At 51.8% G+C, this 24,756-nt stretch overlaps 1 protein-coding gene across 1 annotated transcript in view; it reads left to right on the top strand.

Annotated features, from left to right (window-relative positions):
* The first annotated feature begins 696 nt into the window (after positions 1-696).
* CAMK2G (calcium/calmodulin-dependent protein kinase II gamma) overlaps positions 697-24,756 on the top strand; it is a 66,870-nt gene continuing 42,810 nt past the window's right edge. Inside the window, exons 1-5 of the mRNA XM_011991159.1 lie at positions 697-753; positions 12,800-12,859; positions 21,275-21,340; positions 24,260-24,332; positions 24,478-24,580. Of these exons, the coding sequence (XP_011846549.1) occupies positions 12,831-12,859; positions 21,275-21,340; positions 24,260-24,332; positions 24,478-24,580 (271 nt within the window). The 5' untranslated portion in view covers positions 697-753; positions 12,800-12,830. The remainder of the gene's footprint in view (positions 754-12,799; positions 12,860-21,274; positions 21,341-24,259; positions 24,333-24,477; positions 24,581-24,756) is intronic.

Raw genomic sequence — 24,756 nt, 5'->3', positions numbered from 1 at the left:
CGCCCCGCCCGCCCCCCTAGACGTTTCCAGAGCTGAGAGTGCGAGCTCCCATTGGGGGGGGGACGTCAAGGAAAATAACATGGGAAGGGGAGTTCTTGATGTCTGACTGTGTCCTCTTTTCCCTTGCTGTCAGTTGAGCCGGGATGCAGTGAGATGAAGCCGGCTGTGGGAGAGGAGGAGGGGGTTGAGCCTCACTTTGCCCCATGGTTGAGGGAGATTTCTCTTTCAGGGGATGATACCCTCTTTTTAATCTCTCCTTCCCCAACCCTCAACTGTTCCTGGTGAGAGAAGGGCAGGGTTTGTCTGCTCCCTTCTGCCCGGGTTCTCTTGGCCGGACCGCAGGGCTGTCTGAGATGCAGCAGGTGTGTGTTTTCAGCGTCGCCCACCCGCTCCTGATGTGCAGCCTGAGGTGGAGGCTGTTGCCTTGCCCAGGGACTGGATGAGGGGGTGGGAGCGCGGCACACCACCCACATCTGTTCAGTGACCTGCGGTGGCCGCGTCCTTCTGCCTCACGTTGGATAGTGGTGGTCGCAGCCCCGGTGTGTGTGCGTGTGACTAGAGGTCTGGTGGTGGGAGCATCATCGTCCCCAGACTTGAAGTGTGTCTGTGTCACTCTGCCCTGCTCCGTGTCCCAGTTCTTTCCCCCTTCTCCCTCCAGGGGTGCTTTCTCTGTGGTCCGCAGGTGTGTGAAGAAAACCTCCACGCAGGAGTATGCAGCAAAAATCATCAATACCAAGAAGTTGTCTGCCCGGGGTGAGTGTTCCCTGTCTTGACCTCTTCCTGAGGGTGCCTCCAGGGGCTATGGTTTCTTCTGAAGAAGCCCCAGAAATTGGGGGTTGTGCGTTTTAGCACTTGGAGAGGAGTTGGAATTTCAGACTGGTTGGACTTTGTGTCAGGCTGAAGCCAGAAAAGGAGTTGCATGGGGGACTGGAAGTGCCCAGGTACAAACGAATGAAGGAAGAGATGCAGGTAGCTGCAGTGGCCCCCAAAGGCTCGAGGGAGTTCGGTCTTCAGGGAGATGGAGGATATGGGGGTAGTGGGTGGTACGGAATGGGGAGCTCTTAATTTGGGGCATTTGGAGCCCTCTCCCTTTGGGGCAGTGGTGGCTACTGCAGGCCTTTCCTGGTCCCTGTGCCCCAGTGGTGACTTAGGATGGAAATGCAGTAAGTGAGCAGCTCTGACAAAGCCAGCCTCCCCTGCCCACCAGGCAGCAGAACAGACTCCCAAGGGAAGGGAATCTGTAAACATCAGGGGAGGCTGCTACTGGCGAGGGCTTCTTAGGAACAAATTCTGCCAGATGAACTTGATTGCTTTTTTGATCAAATTACAAAGTTGATGGTGCAGCAGCAGATGTAGTCTGTCCTGGGTGGAGGGTGATGCCTCATGGTCTAGAAATCCCAAAGGCCTGGTTTGAGCAGGAACTGCACTGCCTCCAAGTCTGAGGAGCATAAAGGCCAAGGCTTATGGGGCCTCACTTGCGAGATCCTCCCAAGTACCTGAGGCTAGGAGGGTCAGGGCCTGTCTTTCACACCTTGAACCTACACTCTCTGAACCTCCTATTGGGTGCTTGCCAAACTCACCTCATCTGATAGGTGTAGACCCAGCATTGTGTGAAGTGCTCTGTGAACAGGTCTGGTGAGTACAGAGGTCAGATCTTGGAGGGCTGCAGGGTGCAGTTGGGGAACAAAGGTTGTGAGACTCAGAGAATGGAATTAGGGCTGGGCAGTAGGATGCCATAAATATATTAGGAGCCAGGACACATGCCCTGGGGAAGACATGGGCCTTGGCCAATAATGACCCGGGTTTCTCTGGGATAAGAGACGTAATAGATGTCCCAAATGCTCAGAGAAGCTCTACAATTTCACAGAGATGACATTGGGCTTCTATCATGTTGGCAGTTGTTCTGGGACCTGTTTAGCAGGGCCTTGTCCACCACCTGGCTGGGGACTCTCTCTCCATCCCCCTAGTAGGGCACTAATTTTTGACTCCCATCCAGCTCCACCTCTTGCTGTTCGTGTGTATTGCCTATAAAGTTGGACTTGTTTGTTTTCTTTTTCTCTGGGTACCTTGAGTCTGAGGATGGTTGCCATAGAGATATGTGGGCAGTCAGATGCCCTCCTTCCCTGGAGTAGGGGTGGGGGGGGGACAACAGGGGCTGGGATCTCTGGCAGACATCCTCTGGCCAAGGATGGAAGGTGCAGGCAGGAACGATGGCTTGAGGCTGGATACCTCTCATGCCCACACAGCAGAACCCTGATGCATCAGAAACGGGGCTGGTGTCTGGTGTCTCCAGTTGATGACGCAATGCTTTGCTATCCTCATCTCACCAGTGTCCTCTGACCCAGGGGTAAGGGAAGGAGAGACGGCTGGGAGCCGAATTCTGGGATGTGAGGAAAGGTGATGTGGTGACTTCCTGCAGCTGCCTGACTGGGGCTTTCATTTCCTACTCCTTCCCTACCTGCCTGAACTTCCATGACCTGTGTGATAGCATCGCTTTCCCTTCCTCACCTCCTTTCAACCTTGTCCCATCTTTCCCAACGGATATCTTTCCCTGGCCAAACTGGATGAGGTTTGATTTCTCTTTGATTTCCCCCCCTCCTCAAGAAGAGGATTCTTGTGTAAAAGTATATGCTTCAGACAGAAACTCCCCCTCTCCCAAGATGGATATGCCAAGACTGGGCTCTGTTCTGTGGCTTCATGTGCCAGGTTGACTTTGGGACAGAGGCACAGATGATAGGCACAGATGCCAGCCAGAGGGGTCAGAATGTGTAAGTGCCAGCCAGTACTGTGTGGAGGTGGGAGAGTGGAAAGGGGCTGTGTTGGAGATGGAGGGAACAAGGTGGAGCTGGACTATAGGTGTGGGCATGGGGGATGTGAGCTCCTGGAGAGAACTGTGCCAGGGTAGCCATGGGCTGGTGCCCATGGGGTTAGGGAGTGAGGGCCATGGCTTCCCTGCAGACTCTCAGTTTACACTGTATATTTTATAAAGGTGCAGGCACTGGGGCTGGGTTTCACTCGTCGCTGTCTGTTTAGGGCTCCGCAGGTGTTGGATTTCTGTGTCTGGGAATGTCGTGGGCCCACCAGGGTCATCTATGAAGGTCTGAAGGGGCTTGCTGTGTTCACTGGGTCTTCCTGCCTGCTATCTTTCTTGTTTGTGATTCTCTGGGCTACAAACTGAAAAGATAGAGGGTATAGAGCTGTTTCTTCTTGGCATCCTCGGTGAGGTGGCTGGGAGGCAGGGAGAGGGATCACCTGGTCTTCTAGGGGGTCCAATTGAGACAGGAAGCCTTCTTTTGGGCTGTTGTGTCTTGTCTCTATGGTCTCAGAGGCCCACATTGGCGGCTAGGTTGTAGGGTGGGGAGTTCATGCGGATATGCATTGAGCACTGTCTTTGTCTGCGGGCCTGTCTACATAAAGTCACTGAAAGTCACATAACGTCACTCCGTTTGCTTCAGAACCGTGATAGGAGTGGAGCTGGGTTCTTAAGGGAGCCCATGGTTCCAAGCTTAGCTCCACTAGGCCGAAGGAGGCATTTAAAATAGGCTTGGATGCAGGAGCTAGTGGGCCAGGTGATGGCAATGATAAGTCGTTATTTTAAGATTTAAGAGCACCCCCCTCAAGGAGCCTGAGCCCTTATGTCTTTTTTTATTTTTAAATCTTCATATTCCCTTCTTATCTTTATTCATATGCATACAGATTTTCACCTCGCGGAGCATAACATTTTATATCCTGCTCTCTTTGCTTATATCCAAAGTATTTCCCCCATATTGCTACAGTTGAAGGGCAAATGGTCCTTTCTTCTACGTTGTTTAGGATTTATCCCTAGAACAATCAGCATCAGAAGAAACTTCTGTGTATGTACCATTTATCTGGATTCCAGTTGCTTTCACTGAGATGGATACTGGGGTAATGCCCTTGGCCTTACTAAGAGATGCCATTGGAAATGGTGTTATGAAATCTGTTATAATACTTTAACATATTTATTTAATCTGTACATTCCATGTGAAGAAATTTCTTTTGAAGCTAAATGTCAGCAAAAGCTTTCCTCTTTGTGAGGACCTGGGAGGTGAGGGAAGGGTCCTTATGTGTTTCTTTACTTCTTCATGGACAGGCCCTAGCAAAGTGCCTAACTTATGCCGGCCACATACGCATTAAATGAATGGGTCAAGAGGACTATGTAACCAATCGTGGTTGCCTTTTGGCTTTGGCTCCCAGGAAACTCAGAGTCAAGTTGCTGGAGTCCTTGTACCCTGCTACAGGCTTGGGTCCTCCCTTTCTGATGCAGGGAGCCAGGCTGCAGACCTGATACGGCTGCTGGAAGAGAGGACAGATGAGGATAAAGACCTGTACTTGGGGCATAAGGCAGAGTGGGAGATGTAGGCAGACATTTAGCTGATGATTCCTCCTTCCTTGTCACTAATGGCACTATAGGGCCACTGTTGAGATCTCTTCCAAGTAGTGATTTTGAATTTATTGTGCATAAGGATCACCCTGAGTACTGGTTTTAAAAATGCAGATTTCCGAACTTTAGCCACAGAGATTCTGCTTTAGAAAGTCTAGGGTGGGGCTGCAGAATCTGCATTTTTAACACATGCTCCAGTGAATTTCATGCAGGTGAAGCATGAGCCACTCTTTAAGAGATGCCACCTAAAATCTGCAACAACAGTTGCTCTTGTCATGCCCTCTGGAATTCAACAGACACACCTTGGCCCAGCCTTCTCCAGATTGTGTGTCTGCTGCTATGTGGCCATCTGTGCACATGGGCTGTTCTGTGATTAGGGGCCTCGTTCTGGGCCTCCGGATTGGGGTGTCTGTGTCTGAGGCTGCGGCAAGCTGGGTTGTGGCATGTTGGCCACCAGAAGGGTAAAGGCTGTCCCTTTCTGGGTCCAGCTGGCCCTGGGGACTGAAATGGGATCCCCTGGATGGTGCCAGCTGAGAATCCCCGCCCCCTTAGTGTTGGCCTGAGTAGCCCCCATGACATTTGTGTCCCCTGTGGTATCTCCCAGTGAGACTTTCCTGTTAAGGATCTGGGTGAAGTGAGGGGAAGAGAAGGGAGGAGGAAGCAGCAATGCAGGGAGTGGGAGAAGGAAGAGAAATCCACACAGCACTGGAACACCGGCCTCGAGGAAGCATTTAAGGAGGCTGTATGCAGAACCATGCCTTCCTCCTGAGGGTAAAACAGGCCAATTTCTGTAAACAGGAAAATGGGCATCCTGCATATCGGTGATGGAACGCCTCTACCTTCTCTCCTGAAGGGATGGAAGCCGACTGCAGGTCCTTCTGTGCGAAGGCTTCTGCCGGGTGGGGCGGCTTTTGTCACGTGGTCACATTGAGCTGGGGGCCTTAGCGCACACAACACTGGCCTGTCCCCCTCCCCTCCCACCTGCCTTCTCAGAGTGACTTGGGGTGCTGCATCACGGTGTGGGGATGGAGGTGGGAAGGTTACCCTGTCCCATCAGGGAGGCCCCTGCCTTCTTCCTGCTGCTTCCTCTGGTCCCTTGTCACCGTACCCTTGTTAGAAGCTGTGCTGAAACCCTAGAGGTGAGTGGCTGACCCCATTCTCTGCTGAGGCTGGAGACAGGGAAGGGGAGGCTGTGTGTGACCATTCCTACTCCCATCTCTATGCTTGCTGCTCTCTGAACAGCTTTGGCAGACCAACAAGGGCCTGATCCCATGGGTGCCAAAAGGGTGGTGACAGGAGGACATGGGCACTTTGCACCTCTTGAATGCCTCTCTGCAGAGCCCCTTTGTCATCTGCCCATGGCCAGACAGATCTGCCGCAGGACTGCTGGGGAAACCAAGGCGCAAAAGCTTTGTCTGGGGTCTTTTTTTTTTTTTTTTTGCACTGCAGGTGCCTGTGACTTTGCCAGGGCTCAGACCCAGCATCCTTAGTCCGTGTGGCCTCCACCCACTCCTTGGCGCCTTTCTTTAAAACACAGGTTCTGGATACTTTGTTCCTGTGATGAATCTTGGCATATCACCTCACACCTCTCCATCTAAGCCCCAAGCTCCAAGCCTGGTGGAGCAAATCCCTCCTCGTTGCTGGCTGAGGCCCCATTCCCATCTGTACCCACCTCTCTGGGCTGTGCGGTGGGGAGATTTCCAGCCACTCCTCCCCAACACCATCTCCGCTTCCTGGGCCCTATCAGCAGCAGCCGCAGCTTCCCATCTGCTCCCCTCTTTTCTCCTCCCTTTCTTTCCCCTCCCCCCTGCTTGCTGCTGCCCTGGGAGGAGCTATTTTTAGGGGCTGCTTCCTGGGATGTTTTACTTGGGGCTGGTTACCATGAAGGAAATGTCACCAAAACAGTGGGCAAAGGCTGCAGGCACCAGGAGCCCTGCCGGGGGCCATGGAGAACACGATGGCTGACCCTTTTCTGGCCCTTGAGAGCAGCCGGAGTGTCCCCAGGCAGAGCCTTGCCTTCTTGGGGCTTGCTAGTGACCCCTTGGGGATTTTCTCCGTCAAAGCTGATTTAGGGCCTTCTCGCTGTAGGGCATTTTTTGGAGCCTCTCTCCCTCCTTAGAGCTTCCCTTGCCTTGAGATCCAGAGGCCAAAGTGGGGCTCAGGTCTTTGTGTCACCAAGTTAAAACTGCGTAAGGACTGAAGATAAGGAGAGGATGCTGGGTACATGCACAGAGCCTTGGGGGTTCACATGGGCACATTTCAGGCCCCGTCCCTCTGTATCACATCCCCCAGCTAGTCACCAGGTGTACACGGGTGAGGGCATTAGAAGCCGTGGTCCTGCTCTTGCGTGGTGGATGGACTTCGCTTTTAATTGGAGACTCTTTGCACCTTTAGAGTGAGATTCAAAGAGGGAGGGACGTGGCGTCGCAGTGTCAGGATGAGGTCGGTGGGATCGTGGCTTGGGAATCCCACTGGTCAGTGCCCCAGGCCCAGGGCTGTGCATAAGCAGCTGGGGAAGGTGGATTATGACACCAAATCCCTGCCGTGTCCTTGTTTCTGCTCAGAGTGACCCCAAGGGGGCCAGACGGGAGCCTCTGTTGCTTGGAAAGAAGATGAGGGGCACTCAGGAGGGCAGCAAGTGAGGCTGCCTCCCATCAAGCCCTGAAATCAGTGGGGCTGCAGGAAGCTTCTCACATCCATGTTTGGGGTCACAGGCACGGACCTGCAGAATACCGTTTGCAAAATTAAGAATGCCTTTGAGATTGGAACTTGGGAGAGCCCTCAGTCAGAGTAGGAATGTGCATCCTTTCCCACGTACAGAGGGTTGTATGTTTAGGTGGCAGCAGGATCTTAGTGCTGTCATTTGTGTGGTTTTTTTTTTTTTTTAGGAAAATGTCACTAAGTCAAGCAGGCCCGTCTCTGAGAGGGCCATGGAGAGTCTGTGGCCAACCCTCCCTGGTCCCCTGACCTGGCAGAGGAAGGAAAGGGCATTGGAGTAGGCTTCTGTCTTCAGGCCAGAGCGGGAGGTGGTTCAAGGGCAGGCTTGGTGCACCCCTTGGCTGCACGCTATCACCTCCCTATCTGCTTCCTCTTTTCTGCATCGCTCGGTGCATCTGGTCACTTCTTGCTACCCTTCCTGTGAATCGTGGAGCCTTGGACCAAGTCTTGAAGCACTTGGGCAGAAGGCGGGAGAGGCTGGGTTTGTAGGATCCTTGTTTCCCAGGGCCTAGCTCTGGCCTGGGCTCAGACCACTCTGGCCTGGGCAGGCTGCTGGGGAAGGGCTGGAGCCGCTTCTGCTTTCTGCTCCTGTTGCTACCTCTGCTCATGATGGGGAAAACCTGCAGAGGGCTGTGGTTGGAGCTGGGCTGAAGGCCGGCAGGGGTGGGTCTCTCCATGGCAGTAGCACACAGGCAGGCAGGAAGTGGCCCTGTGCAAAAGCGGGAAGTGGCTGTTGTCAAACAGGAAGGGGGGGCTGGGCTGTGGGAGGGGCGGGGATGAGACTGGTAGAAAGGTGGGTGGAGGAGGGTCCACCTTGGAAGGTCTGAGCATCTCCCTAGTGGTCACTGGAAGGAGGGGTGTCTCCAGGGAGACCTTTGCAGCACCTTGGGATACTGAGCCAGGGCCCTCCCACTATAGACCAAGCCCATTCAGTGGCCTCGCCCTTTTTGGGGTTGGGGATGCTGCATCCAGCTGGGATGCCCTTGCCATTGGGAAAGATGATCTAGAAACCACTACTCCATCCTGGAACCCCTCTGCTACCGCTGCTGCTGGGGTGGACCCTCTGCTTTTTTGCAGCTGTGGGGCAGCCCTGGAGGTGACTACAGGACAGGAAGTGTCAGGGGAAGAGATAGGAGACAACAGCTGGAGAGGCTGGGTGGTGGCCGGGCAGTGCATGTCGGCAGGAACGGGGAGAGCGTGGCAGGCAGAAACCTCTGTTCATTGAGGAGAGCTTGTGGATGGCAGGGTGCCACGGCTGTGAGGAAGAGGAGGGAAGCAGACAGTGGCACATCCTGCGGTGTTCCCCTCTCTCTGAGGAGCCCCTGTTGCTGCCTGTCACCTGCAGACTGAGACACTGGTGGGCCCCGCCAAAACAGGGAAGGACACTCCACCCCCAGGACTGCAATGGAGGACCATGTGGGGAGCCCAGAAGCCAGGCAGGAGGGCTTAGTTGCTGTGTTGCAGACCCTGTATCTGCCTGGGACAGTGGGTCCCATTCACAGTGTCTCTGGTGATAGCTGTGGCCACAGGCCCAGCCCAGGAGACCCTGTCAAGCTTCTCACTGGGCCCTTGGAAAGGAGCTATATGCCAGACCTTATGCAAAACTCTTGACCTGTACCACCTCAGTTAAACCTCAGATCTTGCTGGCTCCATTTTAGAAGTGAGGAGCCTCTTGGCTGGACACAGTGGCTCAGGCCTGTAATCCCAGCACTTTGGGAGGCTGAGGCGGGCGGATCACGAGGTCAGAAGATGGAGACCATCCTAGCTAACACGGTGAAACCCCGTCTCTACTAAAAAATACAAAAAAATTAGCCAGGCATAGTGGTGGGTGCCTGTAGTCCCAGCTACTCGGGAGGCTGAGGCAGGAGAATGGCGTGAACCCGGGAGGCGGAGCTTGTAGTGAGCCGAGATCGTGCCACTGCACTCTAGTCTGGGCGACAGAGCGAGACTCAGTCTTAAAAAAAAAGAAGTGAGGAACCTCTTTCCCAAGATAAGGTGCCTGGCTCACTGTCTCACCTCCTTTGGGTCCTAATCAAATATCACCTCCTTACTGAGGCTTTCCTGGACTGCCCTACTTAAATCTACACTCCCCGCTTTCTCTGCTTTTTCTACGCAGCACTTGCTGTGACATCTAATGTGCCATTGAGTTTTCTTATTGTCTGTCCCTCCCCCACATACAATCCACTAGAGTGTCAGCTCCATGAGGGCAGGGATTTTTGTCTGTTTTGTTCACCACTGTCTTCCTAGCATCTCGAATACTGCCTGTCATATGGTAGGCCTCAGTAAATATTTCTTTTTTTTTTTTTTTGAGACAGAGTCTCGCTCTGTCACCCAAGCTGGAGTGTAGTGGCCCAATCTTGGCTCACTACAGCCTCCACCTCCTGGGTTCCAGTGAGGATGTCTAGCTAAATTTTGTATTTTTAGTAGAGATGGGGTTTTACCATGTTGGCCAGGCTGGTCTTGAACTCCTGACCTCAAGTGATCCACCCACCTCGGCCTCCCAAAGTACTGAGATTGACCTACCGTGATCAGCCATGATAAATATTTCTTGAAGGAATGAATGAAGCTCGGGTGGGTTTAATAGCTTGCCAGATGTGGCAGTGTTGAGCTCAGTCCAGGGCTGTCTGACTCCAAAACCGATGTGTTGTTAATTGCCATACTCCACAGCTTAGAATCAGAATGAGGATCAAGGTGCAGTCCTGGGGTTCAGAGAAGACCTGGGCCTTGCCGGGAACACAGGGCTCAGCTCCTTGGAGTTAAGGCTGAACTAAGAGGCCAACAAGGACCCTCTGGATGCTGGGCAGCTCCTTTGAGGAGTTGGGAGCCTGAGTCTGTGTGTCTCCTCTCCACTCGAAGTCACCGGTAAATCAGAGTGCCCTTATTTTTAGTGCTGTTGCTGTTGTGGGACTGTAACCATTAGCTAGTAAGAGACTTAAGGAAGGAGATAAACATTAATCTTCTGGGCCTTCCCTCAGCTGCCACCTCCGCATTGCAAGATGCTGTTCTCCTGCACCTGCCCAGGCAACCAAGCTCGAGAGTTATGGACTGGAGGGTGGTGAGATGTGTGCCCAGAGAGAGGGCTGTGGGTGTGTAGCTTTGGGGCTGGCTAGCTTGGTAGCTCCATCTCAAGTCCAGGGATGGAAGGAAGGTGGGATCATGTCAACATCCTGCCAGATCTGGAAGAAGCAAGCCCCGCAGCCACCAGGCGAGGCTGTTACAGCCTCCTTGAGTGCCTGCTTCTGGAGGTCACTGGCCACATCCCTGTGCCTGGGACCAGGGGATGCCAGGTGATCTGGGAGTTGGGAGTTACTTGGGGTTCTCCTGGCTGCATCCTGGTCGGTGGTCATGCTGAACCCAGGGACAGGAAGGAAGGTCTGACCCAGATCTTTGGGCAGCTGGGACGGATTAGCTGGGCAGTAGGAACTAATCTCTGTCTGTCCCCACCTCCTTCCACAAAGTAGAGCTGTTGCTAGAGGGAAAGTTTAGGACAAAGCTGGGTTTGGTTAGTGAAACAATAAATGTGAATTTCTTCTAGTCCATAATCCCTACATTATCTCAAACTGACAGGCCTGGGTTTGAATCTCAATTCTATCCCTTTCCTGCTATGGGATCTTGGGCAAGTTACTTAACTTCCCTGGGCCTCCGTTTCTTTCATCACCTGGAAATGTGGACAATCATAGCATTCACCTGATGGGATCATTGTGAGGGCCATGGGAAGATTTACAGAGGCTGTTTGCTGTTTAGGGTAGAGGCAGGGAGACAGGAATAGCTTGGCAGCTATGGATGTGGAGGCGCGTGCCCGGGCCTGGATAATTCGGGGTGAACTGGACTCTCTTCCTTTTGGACCCCCTCCAAAGCCTGGAGTCTTAACTCAACTCTCACCATTCTTTATCTGGCCATAATAGTACAGGGGTGGAGAAAGAGGGCTCTAGGCTCAGATCACCTGCATCACTGCCTGTCCGTGTTACCTTAGGCAGATGACTCTCTTTTTAAACCTGTTTCCTCAGTAATATAATGGAGCTAATCAGATCCCTACTTCACAGAGTTTCTGTAGGTATGAAATATGGTAATCCATGCCTCTGCCTGATACGTAGTCAATGCTCAGTAAGCGATTGTTATGGCTACTACTGTGGTTATTGGTGAACCCTTATTAAGCCCCTGTTTACAGAAAGAACTCTAGAAAGCACTACCCGGAAAGGTACCCCCGCCCTTCGAAGAGCTTGCAACTGAAAGATAACTGATGTAATATATGATGTGAGAATCGTGAGAAGTGCATTGGGAAATTGGGGGGGTGGAGTAGGAGGGAGAAGTCACAGTCTACCGAGAGGAGCAGGGAAGACTTCATGAAGGAGGTGACTTTTGGCAGGATTTCAGCAAGCAGAAAGAGGGAAGGACAGTGGGGGAGGGCTGTGAGGCCTCCGTGCTGTGAGTAGCATCCTCTCTTCCCACGTACTGGAGCTCTGCCTTCCTGTGGAAGGAATTGACCCACACAGCTCACTTGGATCTGGGGACTTGTGGATTTCTGGTTATTCCACCAAAACCAAGTAATCCTGGCGTCTGAATGTGAAGAGGTCAAAGCTCACAGCAGTGGTGGCCAAGAGGACCCTGGGGAGAAGCAGGATTTGTGTCCTGGTTTCTCTTTCTATAAAATGGGCATCATACTAATGCCAACCTCCTAGAGTTGTTATGAGGATAAATTAAAAGAGGCAGCTGCTTGGTGTAGAAGTAAGCTCTCAATAAATGTTAGCTATTATTATTTTAAGTCATCATTATCTTGATCATCAATCTCTTTATTATCAGCATCATTATGTTTCAGGCTTGCCATCAGGACTATGTAGAGAATATATGCAAAACCCCTAGCCAGTGCCAAGTATGTATTAGGTGCTCAGTATAACTTAGCTATTATTAGTATTCTTAACAAGAAAGAGATTCTGGGCCAGGTGCGGTGGCTCATGCCTGTAATCCCAACATTTTGGGAGGCCGAGGCGGGTAGATCACCTGAGGTCAGGAGTTCGAGACCAACCTGGCCAACATGGTGAAACTCCGTCTCTACTAAAAGTATAGAAATTATCCAGGCATGGTGGTGTGTGCCTGTAATCCCAGCTACTTGGGAGGCTGAGGCAGGAGAATTGCTTGAACCCAGGGGGCGAAGGTTGCAGTGAGCTGAGATGGCATCACTGCACCCCAGCCTGGGCAACAGAATGAGACTCTGTCTCAAAAAGAAAAAAATAAAAGAGATTCTGGACACCCTAGGCCACTGAAACCCTGTTGTGGTGGAAAGAGCGCCAGAGTTTTAGTTGAAGACCTGGATTCAAATCCCAGCTCTGCTGCTCACTGGCTCATTTCCTCATCTGGAAAAGGTGGTCACAACTATCTGGCCCAGGCCTGGTGGCTGTCACCTATAGTTCCAGCTATTCAGGAGCTGAGGTAGGAGGATCACTTGAGCCCAGGAGTTTGAGGCTGCGATCATGCCACTACACTCCTGCCTGAGGGACAGAGTGAGACCTAAAATGAAAGGAAAAGAAGCTGTTTCCAGGATTGCCATGACTTGCTGCATTACTTCAGCAAATCATTACAAGTGCATAGTTAGTGCCTAAGAACTGAAGGAATATGAGTAACAAGGTGACCACAAGGAGAATGGATGGTTGATGGCTTTTTTTTTTTCTCTTCTGCTTTTAGATCACCAGAAACTAGAACGTGAGGCTCGGATATGTCGACTTCTGAAACATCCAAACATCGGTGAGTGCCTGGTCATGGAGCATTTTGTGGGTATTTTGTAGAAGCAGGGAGAACAGATATCCACTGCTTTTGTGTGTGGGATCACCTCTGTCTGTGGACCTTCACCTGGTGTCTGTTTTTACATGAGCAGGATAGCAACTGTGTCTCAGAATTCTGGGGCATTCTAGTTTAGAGACCTGAGTATCTGCATCACTGCGGCACCTTCTCAGGGCTGGGGTGTGAGGCATCAGAATAGGTTTCAGACGCTATTTCTTCCCTTTCTCCTTCTGTCTTTGGGCTGAGGTCCAGGGTCCTCAGCGTGTGAGATTCCGGGCTCCTAGTCTGCCAGCATCCCTCACCAGGGGCCATCCACAGCCCTTATGAAAGGGTCAGGATTTTGTTTGTGGACCTGAAAGAGTTTTGTTCCTGCTGCAGTGTCCTGCACCCTCTGGGGGTTTCCATGGTGCTCCCATTTGTATTCCCCAGAGCCAGGAAAGCAAGCTGCCCCCTCGCCTGGCTTCTCTGGAGAAGGGATGGCAGGAACCACTCAGATGGGGAAGGAGAAAAAAGAGGATTTCTCCCTGCTCCCACCCTGACTTGGGGGACAAGAGAACATTGTTGGTTGTGCTAAAGCCTGAGGATGTTTGCCTGCCTCAACCCACTCTGGCTCAGTTTTACTTTGTTCAGCTGAAACTGTCTTTGCCAAAAGCGTTGGCCCTGATTTGGTGCTCCTTGCAGAAGGGACAGAAACTGGGCTGGCTGCAGTGTCTGAGCAGAAGCCCCAGTGTTGACTTGAGGCAGAGCAAGGAGCATCTCCTAGGTTTTCCCTAAAAGCCCTGAGTCATCACAAAAGACAACACGTGTTCTGTGCTCCTCAGGCATGGCCTAAATATCGGGGCTCCCACCGTGCCCCGGAGGCCGCCTGCTCTGCTCTGTTGGCGGCCAGGGCTGTGAGGTGACTTGCTGAAGCCTAATGCTTCCTTCAGAGCTACCCAGCCCCTGGCTTCCTAGGTCTCGGGCTAGAACACTCAAAGTGAGCTCTGTCAGGGAAAGGCTGAGGTCCTGCTCTAGCCCTCTGGGAGAGGAGCAGCTCTGAGGTAGTCAGAACGTCAGCTGTGCAGGGCTTTGTGGATGGCAATCAGCAGCTTGGATTACACCCGAAGCAGATTGGCGTGGCTCGTGGCGATCGGCTCTGCCTGATGCAGTGTGTTCTGCAGAGCCAGCACCTCTCAGCTAGTGGGTTCCTGGCCTCAGAACTACTGGAGCTCCTAGGTGGTCTCTGAGGTTAGGCCTTTACCTGAAAATAGCGCACTGGGGACTGACGTGTTGCCCTGGGTAGGAGAGGGCCCACAGAGGGAAACACCTAGAACAGCAGTCATGGATTCAGGCATGTTTTGCTTGGCTGGCTCAGTGGTCTAAAAATATTTTTATTATTTGCCAATATTTAAAAATGAGATTTCACATTTTGAAGAAAAAAAATCTATTCCCTTGCCTTTCCAGTCAGAAGGCTTAGCTCTGCTGAGTCCCCACCTTGCATGGCGAGAAGGAGCTGTGGGGAGCAGTGGCTGCCCCTGCAGCCCGCTGGCCACCGTCCTTGTCACCCACTATGAGCTCACATTTGCATTTCCCACCTGGGCCCCTGCAGGCCTTGCAAGCTTGTGACCTCTGACCTAGAAGTTCCAGAACAGGAAGAAAAAGCATGTGCGTGACTAAAGCCACCCATAAGCCCAGAAGCATTTTGATGTTCCAGACCTGGGTCTCAATATCTGAGGAAGGTAACTTCCTTTCTTTTATGCTCCTTGTGACCAACTGGTACAGCAGTGATAATCTGACCTCATATAGGCAGGAGAACAGCAGCTAGGGGTCAATGATGCGGGAGGCAGAACCACGTCCGCATCACCCGCGACGAAGGTGGGTTGACCACGGACGGGTCAGGGTATAATGAAAACAATTGAGAAATTAACAGGAAGGACAAAATAGAATTCTAGCAGAAAAAAGCCCTAGGCATCTTTTTATTTATTTCTAGAATTAAATACATACTTTTTTACCTCTTAGACTTCACTTCATTTGGTAGCCGTTTCCTTTCACCATCTGCCCTGGGCTCAGAATGGAGGCAGGCGGAGACCATCTATCCTGGCCGTCTGCTCAGAGGCCAGGTCGGGCACAGTCACTATGTTGGCCTCTGATTTCCTAGAACTGTGCTTCCATTTCGTGACTGCTCCCAGGTCCTAAGGAGGTTGGTCCGAGGACCGATTCTGGGGTTGAGGGTGGGCAGAGGGAAGTGGGAGTCAGGACTGTGTCCTGGGAGCTCCAGCATCCAGTGGGAACCAGGGCTCTTGGAGATGCGGCGGAGCTGCAGGTCCAGGAGGCTGCGGTTGCCATGGATCTGGACCTGGCTTGTGGCAGGAGAGGAGGCAATTTTGTGCCCCTAATTCACTATTCCTCGCCTCTCTCCACTGCGCTGCCCTTCAGAACTGTGACCCTTTTGGCTCTGGCCTCTTGAACTCCATCCCAAAGGGAAACAAACGGGCCAGCCCAAGAGCAGTGCACAGTCGAGGAAGCTAGAGCAGAGAGCACGTGGTCAGCCCCGGCTGCGGTCAGACTCGGGGGCACTGAATTCAGATGGGGCATTTGGTGCTAGGGGCCAGCCATGCTGTTTCCCCTTAATAGCTAGATGTTCTGTCCCAGGAGTTAAAAGCCTGTTGGAAGAGTGGTGAACCCTGATGTAAACTCTGGACTTATAGGTGATGATGAGTCAATGTGGGTTCATAGATGGTAACAAATCTACTACTCCAGTGGGAGGTGTTGATGGTAGGGGAGGCTGTGTGTGGTGGGGGGACATGGGGTATTTGGGAACGCTCTCTCTTGGGTATTTGGGAACACCCTGTACTTTCCGCTCAATTTTGCTGTGAACCTAAAACTGCTTTGAAAATAAAGTTTATTAATTAAAAACAAACAAACAAACAACAAAATGCCTGTCGGGTGGAAGGCACACTGCCGAACTCCAAACGGTGCTGGGAGTGTGGCCAGCAGTGGGGAGCTGAGTGGAGGAGACGCTGGTGTGAAGTCTGAGGTCTGAATGAAGTCTGTTCTACCTGTGATCTGCCTGCTCCCTGCTCTCAAGCCCTGTAATGAATAGACTCTGTCTTCCTTCGTGCTGAGCTGCCCCAGCAGTTTTGATCATAGTCTAGCATCGTGGTTTAGAGCAGCACTTCTCAAACTTTTATGTGCTTATGACTCACCAGGGATCATGTTAAAATTCAGATTCCGATTCAGGGGGTCTGGGGTAGGACTTGAGTCTCCAGCTGATGCTCATACTACTGGTCCGCATGCTGGTCTACACTTGGAGAAGCCAATGTTTGCAGCTTTGGAGTCGCATCCAGATTTGGGGGTTGAATCTGGGATTTGCTAATTAGTAGCTGTGACCTCTGGCAAGTTATTTAACTCCTCTGTGCCTGCCTCTGTTTTGTTATCTGGGTCCCTTTGTGGAGTTGTTATGAAAGGGTTCAGCCAGGAAAGGAGGCTAAGAGGGAGATGATGAAAACGGAGATTCCAGCCCCTAGAAGTGATCTCTTCAAGACCCCCAGCCTCGACTCAGTTCACAAGTTTTTCAAGCTTGACCATTTACCCTTGAGCCTAGTACCCATTCAGCTAACAGTAAGTGTAGCAAAGAAACAGTTGCAAATAAAAAGAAAGAAACATTGAATCATGACTGTGCAGTTCCTACATCCCTGCCCCCAGGGTGGGGGTGGGGGGAGCCCTGCCACAGCAAACTCTTGGGGGGCAGCTCAGTCCCCCACAAGCCCCCATGGCAACAGGACCTCCTTCCCACTGTGTTATTGCTGCAGATATTTTTAACAGCAACACTTTTTCAGTGCTTTTTGGAGAAAGATTTGTTAGTTAAAATGTGGCATATTGTTGGGTGGTTTTTAAAGAATTGGAAATAGCCACAACATTTGGGTTGTGGCTATCTCAGTCCTTGAAGACATGAAATATCAAGTAAAGGTTTGTAGGTGTTTTGGCCTGTTCTGTCTTTTATGGTTTTTAAAGAACAGCAATTAGGTCTGTTGCTGAAATGCAGTAAATGCTTTTATACTCCTTTCCCCACGTCTTGTCAATGGACGTGGCCTGGCCCTTGTTGGCCTTCATGCTCTGTCTTTACTCTGGAACAGGCTGGGTGTCAGATTATTTTATTCTACGCATCCATAGTCCCTCTGCTCCTGCCTCACAGCATGACACAGTTGTGCTTAGTTACGCATTTGTGTAATTGCTGGTTTAAAGCCTGTCTTCCCTCTTCGCCTGGCAGCTCCAGGTGGCAGGGCCGGCTCCTCTTCTTCACGGCCACATTCGTAGCATGTACAGCCTCGCCTGCTCCAGGGTAGCTGCCCAGTGGACATTGTCAAGCCAGTCAGAATGGCCAGGGGTAGGGGGGACAGATTAGAGTTCCTTTGCCTAAGAGTTTGAGAAGGTGACTCCCAAGCAACTCTGCAATATCAGGAATCTTGATGTTGGTTTGTCTTGGATTCAAGTCCAGGTTCCGCCGCTTTGTGTGATTTTGGGCAGGTTTCTTATGGAGCCTCAGTTTCCTCTCCTGTCAGATGGGGTTATTTATATGTAAGTAGCTACCCTGCGCAGTTGATGTGAGGGTTCAATACAGTAATGCACATGGAGCCCATGGAACAACACCGGCACACAGGGACAGCTCAACTAAGTGTTAGTTCTTAGATTTAGATTGTTATTATCAGAATCTAATGGGGTGCAGTAGCTCACAGCTGTAGTCCCAGCCTCTCAGGAGGCTGAGACAGGAGATGGCTCAAGACCAGGATCTCTAGCCCAGCCTGGGCAACATAGTGAGACCCTGAACTCTTAAAAAAAAAGAAAGACTGAATCTGCTGTTGCTAAGTAGGCATTTAGAATGGCACAGTCATTTCTCCTCTTGTCTTCAGTGCCCTGTTAATTTCTTTACAAATTAAAAAAATATCGATAGCAGTCTTATTCAGATACGGCTTCCTCCATCCCTCCTTGTCTTGGCGGGCGCCTTGCTCTGGGGCACACATCAAAGCTGTTCTCTCCGCTGGGTGGCCTGGAAGGATTAGTCTTCCTTTGCTGCTCCTCTCTTCTAATTCCCTTCCCCGGCTTCCTCCCACCTGGGCTCTGTGTGTGGCCTTCCTGGAGAAGGGCAGACGCCAATAACTCCATGTCTAGGCAGAGGCCTGGGTGCCTGCACTTCTTGCCCTGTTCTTGGCCTTGCTGTGCTGGGTGGGGGCAGGGTGGTGTGGGGCATGGGGTGGGGCTCTGGCTGAGGGAGGGCTCAGCGCCAGGCCCAGGCAGAGCTGAGCGGCTCCACTTCTCTGAGATGATTGTCAGCATCACACCTGCTGTCCCGTTAGCTCCCCATGCTGCTGCTGTTAGTCACCTCCCTAATGGAGCTGGTCTGTAGCTTCTGGGACAGCTGATTTCCAGGAGATTATTTGTATTACACACTTTAATGCTTTTTAATAGCAAATTTTTAATTAAGTGGAAAGTCCTTTTGGAAGCGAGGGAGCAGCAGCTGCAGCGAGAATCAGCATGAGGCACCGACTTAGACCAGAGGTGCGCAAGTGAGTGGGACGGAGGCAGTGGCAGGACTTCTAGAGCACTTGATGGAGTGTATATGGAGTGTGCCCAGGCTAGTTTTTATGGGAGGAAGGCAGGGGCCTGGTGCTGGCTCCTTCCTCCTGTCCTAAAAGCCCCCTCTGTCATCTACAGGCCTAGGAAAGCATCTTGTTTACCCAGGAGAGAATGTTTTAAGGAGGAAGAATATTGGAAGTATCACCTGCCTTTGATCCTGTTCGCAGAAATACTGAGATTGGGATGGGATTTTGGGGGTTGAGTCACTAGATCAGATCAGGTAGTGTAGGTAATGGGAGGCGGAAACAGTCTTGAGGCCCTGGCTCCAGCCCTGGCAGGCTTCGCAGTCCTCAGTCATCAAGGGAGGAGAACAAGAGGGCTATAGGTCAGTGCCTCGGGACTGCGCCGGCTGGGTTGTATATTTTGCTTTCTGAATGATCTTGCTTCATGGGGAGGGGACAAAGGGAAGCACCTCAGCCCTGAGGAAACGTATGACACTGGAAACGGAAGCAGCCAGGGCCCACCCAGGAAGAGACATGGCCATTTCTTTGTCTCCCATCACTGAACCAGTTAGTTTGGTGTCAGGCCATTCCTGAAGTGCTCCATGAGGTACGCCTGTAACTGCCAAGGCTTGGAGCAAAGGTCAAACCGAGGGAGGCCTTTGGAACAGAGGTTCCCCATCAAGAGAGTTCAGGTGAGGGGAGGGACAGGACAGTCAGCCAAAGCGGAGTTGTGTCTGCATTAGAATGATGCTCAGGGGTTGGCATTTAACCCAGAGGTGGCTTTGTGGGCAGAAACTTGAAGAGGAGACCTCAGAAGACTTCAGGTTGATTTTTTGCCCAAGAGCTTTGGAGGCGGGGAGCGGGGAGGGATTCCGCCTGCCAGCCTTTTCTCGCAGCTGGTGCGTCGCCCGAGTCTTCTTCCTGCGGCGCCCTCCCGGACCTGTCTGCGATGCTGCTTTAGGGACATTTGTAAGTGGTCTTTCTTTTGGATGCCAGGGCTTTGTTGCCTGGATATGGGGGCTGCCCCATGTTTCTTACGGGAAGCAGTGGTGTAGACCACAGTCTTTGGGGTCAGGTAGCACTGGATTCACATCTTGACCCACCACTTAGAAGCTCTTTGGCCTTTATGTCCCTGAGCCTCTGGTGCCCTCATCTATAGAATGGGAATAACATTCATCTCAGCTGGTTGAAAGGAATAATAAACTCCTCAAAGGCAGGCACTGTGTCTGTTCCTCCTGAATCCCACTACCTAGCATGGGGTCCAGCACACAGTAGGCACTCAATAAATGCTTGCAGAATCAGTAATGTATGCAAGAGCCTAGCACAAGGCCTGGCATAGAAAGCACTTAATAAACTGTTATTGTCGTCATTGCCTGAATGTGTGCGTGGCCTTCCAGGCTCGCCATCCATTATCCTGCACCACGTGCCTTCCTGCTGAGCTCTGCCTTTCCACCTTCTTCCCCTCCCCTTAGTTCTGCTCCCATTTACTGCTCTGGAAGAGCTCTCTGGCTTTCCCATCTGGTCATTGTTGTCCCCTGCCGTCAACATTGCTAGGTGCTGCTCACGCTGCATCTCACCATCGTGCATCATATCCCAGGACCACCTTCTCGGAGACCAGCCCTCTGAGAAGGTTCCGGCTTCTCTCCATCTTGACTTCTTAGCCATGAAGCTTTTCTCTCTTGCCTGAGTCTGAGGTGGCAACCAGAGCGCCAGACTCTGGCTCCCAGGCTGTGTAGCTTTGCACTGGGGGGCACTGGGCACGTCGCCACTTCCCCACGCTGCTCCTTCTGGAGAGCCCCATGAGCCTGACAGGATGGGGCAGGGGCGGGGCTACTGAGGAGGAGAAGCCCAGGATTTCCGAGTTTTCTCTCTGTTAATCTCTGTCCCCATCTCCTCTCTTGCAGTGCGCCTCCATGACAGTATTTCTGAAGAAGGGTTTCACTACCTCGTGTTTGACCTGTAAGTGCCACTTTCTGAGGGTGTGGGGGCCTTTCCCTCCAGCTGGCTCAAAATGAAGGCTCAGGAAGAGGCCTAAACAGGCTCTCCAGCCTCTGCCCAGGGCCCCCTCCTTGGTCCGAGAGAAAGGATTTGACTGGGGCAGATTGCTGCCCCCACCAAGGGGGTCTCCATGTTCCCTCAGCGTCCCCCCAGGGCTCTGAATCCCAGGACAGCGTTCCTCTCGCACTTCTGTTCAGCAGCACACCTTGCGCAGATGCCTTTGTCTTGTGTCTGTGTGCTGTCCTTAGTGAAGAAATAAAATACAGCTCTTTGCATGACCTTAAAAATCCTGAGAAATCAGAGGTAGCTTTCATTAGTCGGAAACCAGGCTCCATTGGATTGGGTCTCTCCTCCATGCTGGTTGTGGTTTAATGTCTTAAAAGTGGCTCTTCACCTCCTGGACACTCCTCTCCAGGATTCTCAGGGTTGGGTCTGTGTCATTGGTCTCATTACTCTTCAACTTCAGTAGTAGCTCTGTCCTTCCTGGGCAGTGATATTTTAGTGTTTATGTTGGTCTCAAAGCTGTGACTTTTGGGGTAGGTTGACTGTTTTCTCTTAGATCCCTGTATCTTCATCTCTGCCTATTAGTGAATCTGTGGATTTTGGAAAAAGAAATGTCCAGAAGGGAGGGCGGGCCCATGATACCTCAAGGAGAATCCGGGTGTCACTGAAGGATCGAGTGTGTTCTGAGCTCTCACATGAAATGCATGGGGAGTTGGGATTTCTCTGAAAGCCATTCTACAGGGTGACCCTGTTTCTTCTTGGACATTGGGGTTGGTCAAGGGACCCTTTCCACCTCTGACCCTCTTCTTCCCATTGGTTGCAGTGTTACCGGCGGGGAGCTGTTTGAAGACATTGTGGCCAGAGAGTACTACAGTGAAGCAGATGCCAGGTAGGATGAGGGCCTGAGAGTTCAAGCGTAGCTCTGGAGTTTAGGACTGAAGTAAGTTTTGGCCACCTTTGGGGGCCAGCATTGTGCCTGTTTGAATAGTCTTTGGGGAAGATAAGAATATCTCTTGTCTGGAGAAAGATTCTGTTGACCTGGGCTAGGGCTACATACTGTGGGTGATATTAGAAGTTAAAAATTCAACACTTCTTAACCAGGCGCAGTGGCTCATGCCTGTAATCCCAGCACTTTGGGAGGCCGAGGCAGTTGGATCACTTGAGGTCAGGAGTTCGAGACCAGCCTGGCCAACATAGTGAAACTCTGTCTCTACTAAAAATACAAAAAAATTAGCTGGGTGTGGTGGTGTGCGCCTGTAATCCCAGCTACTTGGGCAGCTGAGGCAGGAGAATCACTTGAACCTGCGAGGCGAAGGTTGCAGTGAGCTAAGATCATGCCGTTGCACTCCAGCCTGCGTAACAGAGCGAGACTACGTCCCCCTCCCCTCACACCCAAACAATCACTTCCAGATGAATGTTTTACAAAGCTTTTCCAAGTCTCCTTTACCCTGTGACCCCAGAAATACTTCTTTTTGCACTACTGTATGCTCGCCACCATGCCCAATGTCCCCCTCTGCCCTTTTCTTTCCTTTGACAAATTCTAGTGTTCTCAAATCACTGTGCTGAGGCTCTGGCATGATGCAGAGGTGCAGAAAACATGATTTCTATCCTGAGGGAGTGGAGAGTTCTAGGTAATAATCCCACCAGAGAGCCCCGGGAACTTTCAGCCTCTGTCACCTTGTCCCTAGACCACCATGACCGGCCTTGCCGTGGGGCTCCTGCAACTTGAGGACCATTCCCCGGCCACATACCTCAGCCTCTGCCCTCCCTGGAATCCCTGGTGCCTCCCTCACCCACACTCTGAGGCGCCTGTTCAGCCTGCTTTTCCCGCCTTGGCTCTTCCCCCAGCCTCGCTTTTCTCGGACGGTGATGTCCCTACAACCTGGTTTTGATCATCCTGCCTGCAGCTTATCTGGCTTATGTGGCAGCTCTGGCTGCCTCTGTAGAGTGGGGGAGTGCAGCTTCCTCACGAATTTCTCAACCCTGAGAGGCCAGTGTTTGCTGATCAACTTCAGATGCTTCAGCCTCGGGAAGAATTCTCAAGTGGGGAGATGAATTCCAGTGCCAGCAGGGGAGGACCAGGCTCTGAGACAGAGGAGGCAGTGATGGCTCAGGGAGCCTGCGGGGAGGAGGGAGAGCTGTAGGGAGGAGGCCCTGAGGGGGGTGACTGTACCAGTGGGCTTGGCCTGGCTCTGCTGGGACACTTCGCACTTTTGCCATTTTTGGCCAGAAGGCGCTCCCTGCTAGCCCGGCTCTGTTCTAATTATACATCTCTGTGGAGATTCGCCTCTATAGCTCAGTCTTAAAGTTTCTGTGGCCCACTCTTGGGCTATGTCCTATGGAGAGGCCCGAGTTTCAGCCCCCAGGGACCCAGTACGACCTCTTGGTTCTTGTGGGATCCCCAGCATCAGATTTTAGGAATAGTAAGTCCAGGCCACCCAGCCCAATACACCGGGATGCTCTGCAGACATGCTCAGTATACCAGCTAGTACCTGATGACAGGGGTCTATGCTCTAGGCCAAGTGCCTCAGCCTTGATGCTACTAACGTTTTAGGCCAGGTACTTCCTTGCTGTGAGGCCTCTCCTGTGCATTGTGGCAGACATTTAGAAGCATCCTTGGCCTCTGCCCACCAAATGCTGGGGGCATCCCTCCTCCAGTTGTGACAACCAGAAATTTCTCCAGGCATTGCCAAATGTCCCCTGGTGGGGGTGGGGGGGCAAATTCATTCCCAGTTGAAAACCATTGCTCTAGACTGCCCCCACTCCCTGCCAGGAGTTTGATGACAGGGATGGCAGGATGGTTTGCAATGTGGACAGTCTGATTTACGTGTGTGACTGTGGCTGGGCGCAGTGGCTCACACCTGTAATCCCAACACTAAGAGGCCAAGGTGAGTGGATCACTTGAGCTCGGGAGTTTGAGACCAGCCTGGGCAACATGGTGAGACCTTGTCTCTACAAAAAATACAAAAATTAGCTGGGCACAGTGGTTCATGCTTGTGGTCCCAGCCTACTGGGGAGGCTGAAGTGGGAGGATTGCTTGAGCCCAGGAGGTCAAGGCTGCAGTGAGCTGTGTTCACGACATTGCACTCTAACCCAGGCAACAGAGTGAGACCCTGTCTCAAAAATAAAATAATAAATAAAATAATGTAACTTTGGGTTTTTTTCTCTATGCAAAATCATCAGAAGTGCTCCTCAAGCGCCCTGTTTGGAAGCTCTCAAGTAAATTTTTTCTTAAAGGCATCTAGATACTTGTTTTAGCTGCATTACTGGGTGCCAAACCTCAGGGCAGCTGTTGGGTCTTGTCCATCTTCATATCCTAGGCACTCAATAAACATTTAGGGGAATGAATGAGTGCACCCACCCTCAAAGTAGCTTAGGTTGTTTAGTTGGGCTCTCCTTCCTAAGTTACCAGCACAAACCTTTTCTCTAAGAACAAAGTTACTATATGGAGAGAGAGAAAGAAGGAAGGAGTTGGATGGTCTCATCTTCCTCAGCATTCTGGGCTGTCTCCTGATCTCTTGGAAATGAATTGGTTGTGTTAGACCTTTCCAGTCAAAAGGGGGTGAGGTGAACCCATTCTAGTGGTGATCCTAGAGAAACCATTGAATCTTCCTGGGCCTTGGTTTCCTCTTTCTTTAAATAGGTTGACCAAGATGATGTGCAGAGTCTAAGGTTCCGGTGGCTATTAAGCGATTCTCTGTGAATCCATGGCCCCTTGTCACATGCCTTAGTCTGCAGCATGTGGTTGTGGATGTGGATGAGGTGGTTTAAGCCTGCACTAACATTTCTTTTCCTTCTGCTTTTTTAGCCACTGTATACATCAGATTCTGGAGAGTGTTAACCACATCCACCAGCATGACATCGTCCACAGGGACCTGAAGGTACTACCCAGGCCCTTCTCCTTGCCTTTGCTTATGAAGTGTTGGCGCCACCTGGTGCCAGATAATGGTACTGCGTAGGTCCAAACTAGGCTCCCTCTGGGCTGCAGGGTGGGTGCTCACAAGGTTCTCTCTGTTCCTTCTGCAGCCTGAGAACCTGCTGCTGGCGAGTAAATGCAAGGGTGCCGCTGTCAAGCTGGCTGATTTTGGCCTAGCCATCGAAGTACAGGGAGAGCAGCAGGCTTGGTTTGGTAAGGGTAACCCTGTCTTCCCAGAATGCAGCCCCCGCCCTTCCTCCTCTTCCTGATCTGCCTTCCTCTATTAGAACTAGAAGCCAAGGCTGGGCGCAGTGGCTCAAGCCTGTAATCCCAGCACTTTGGGAGGCCGAGATGGGCGGACCACGAGGTCAGGAGATCGAGACCATCCT

Source organism: Mandrillus leucophaeus, unplaced genomic scaffold (genome assembly GCF_000951045.1).
Source record: "Mandrillus leucophaeus isolate KB7577 unplaced genomic scaffold, Mleu.le_1.0 Scaffold39, whole genome shotgun sequence".
Classification (NCBI taxonomy): domain Eukaryota; kingdom Metazoa; phylum Chordata; class Mammalia; order Primates; family Cercopithecidae; genus Mandrillus; species Mandrillus leucophaeus.
This window is presented reverse-complemented; position numbering and strand designations above follow the sequence as displayed.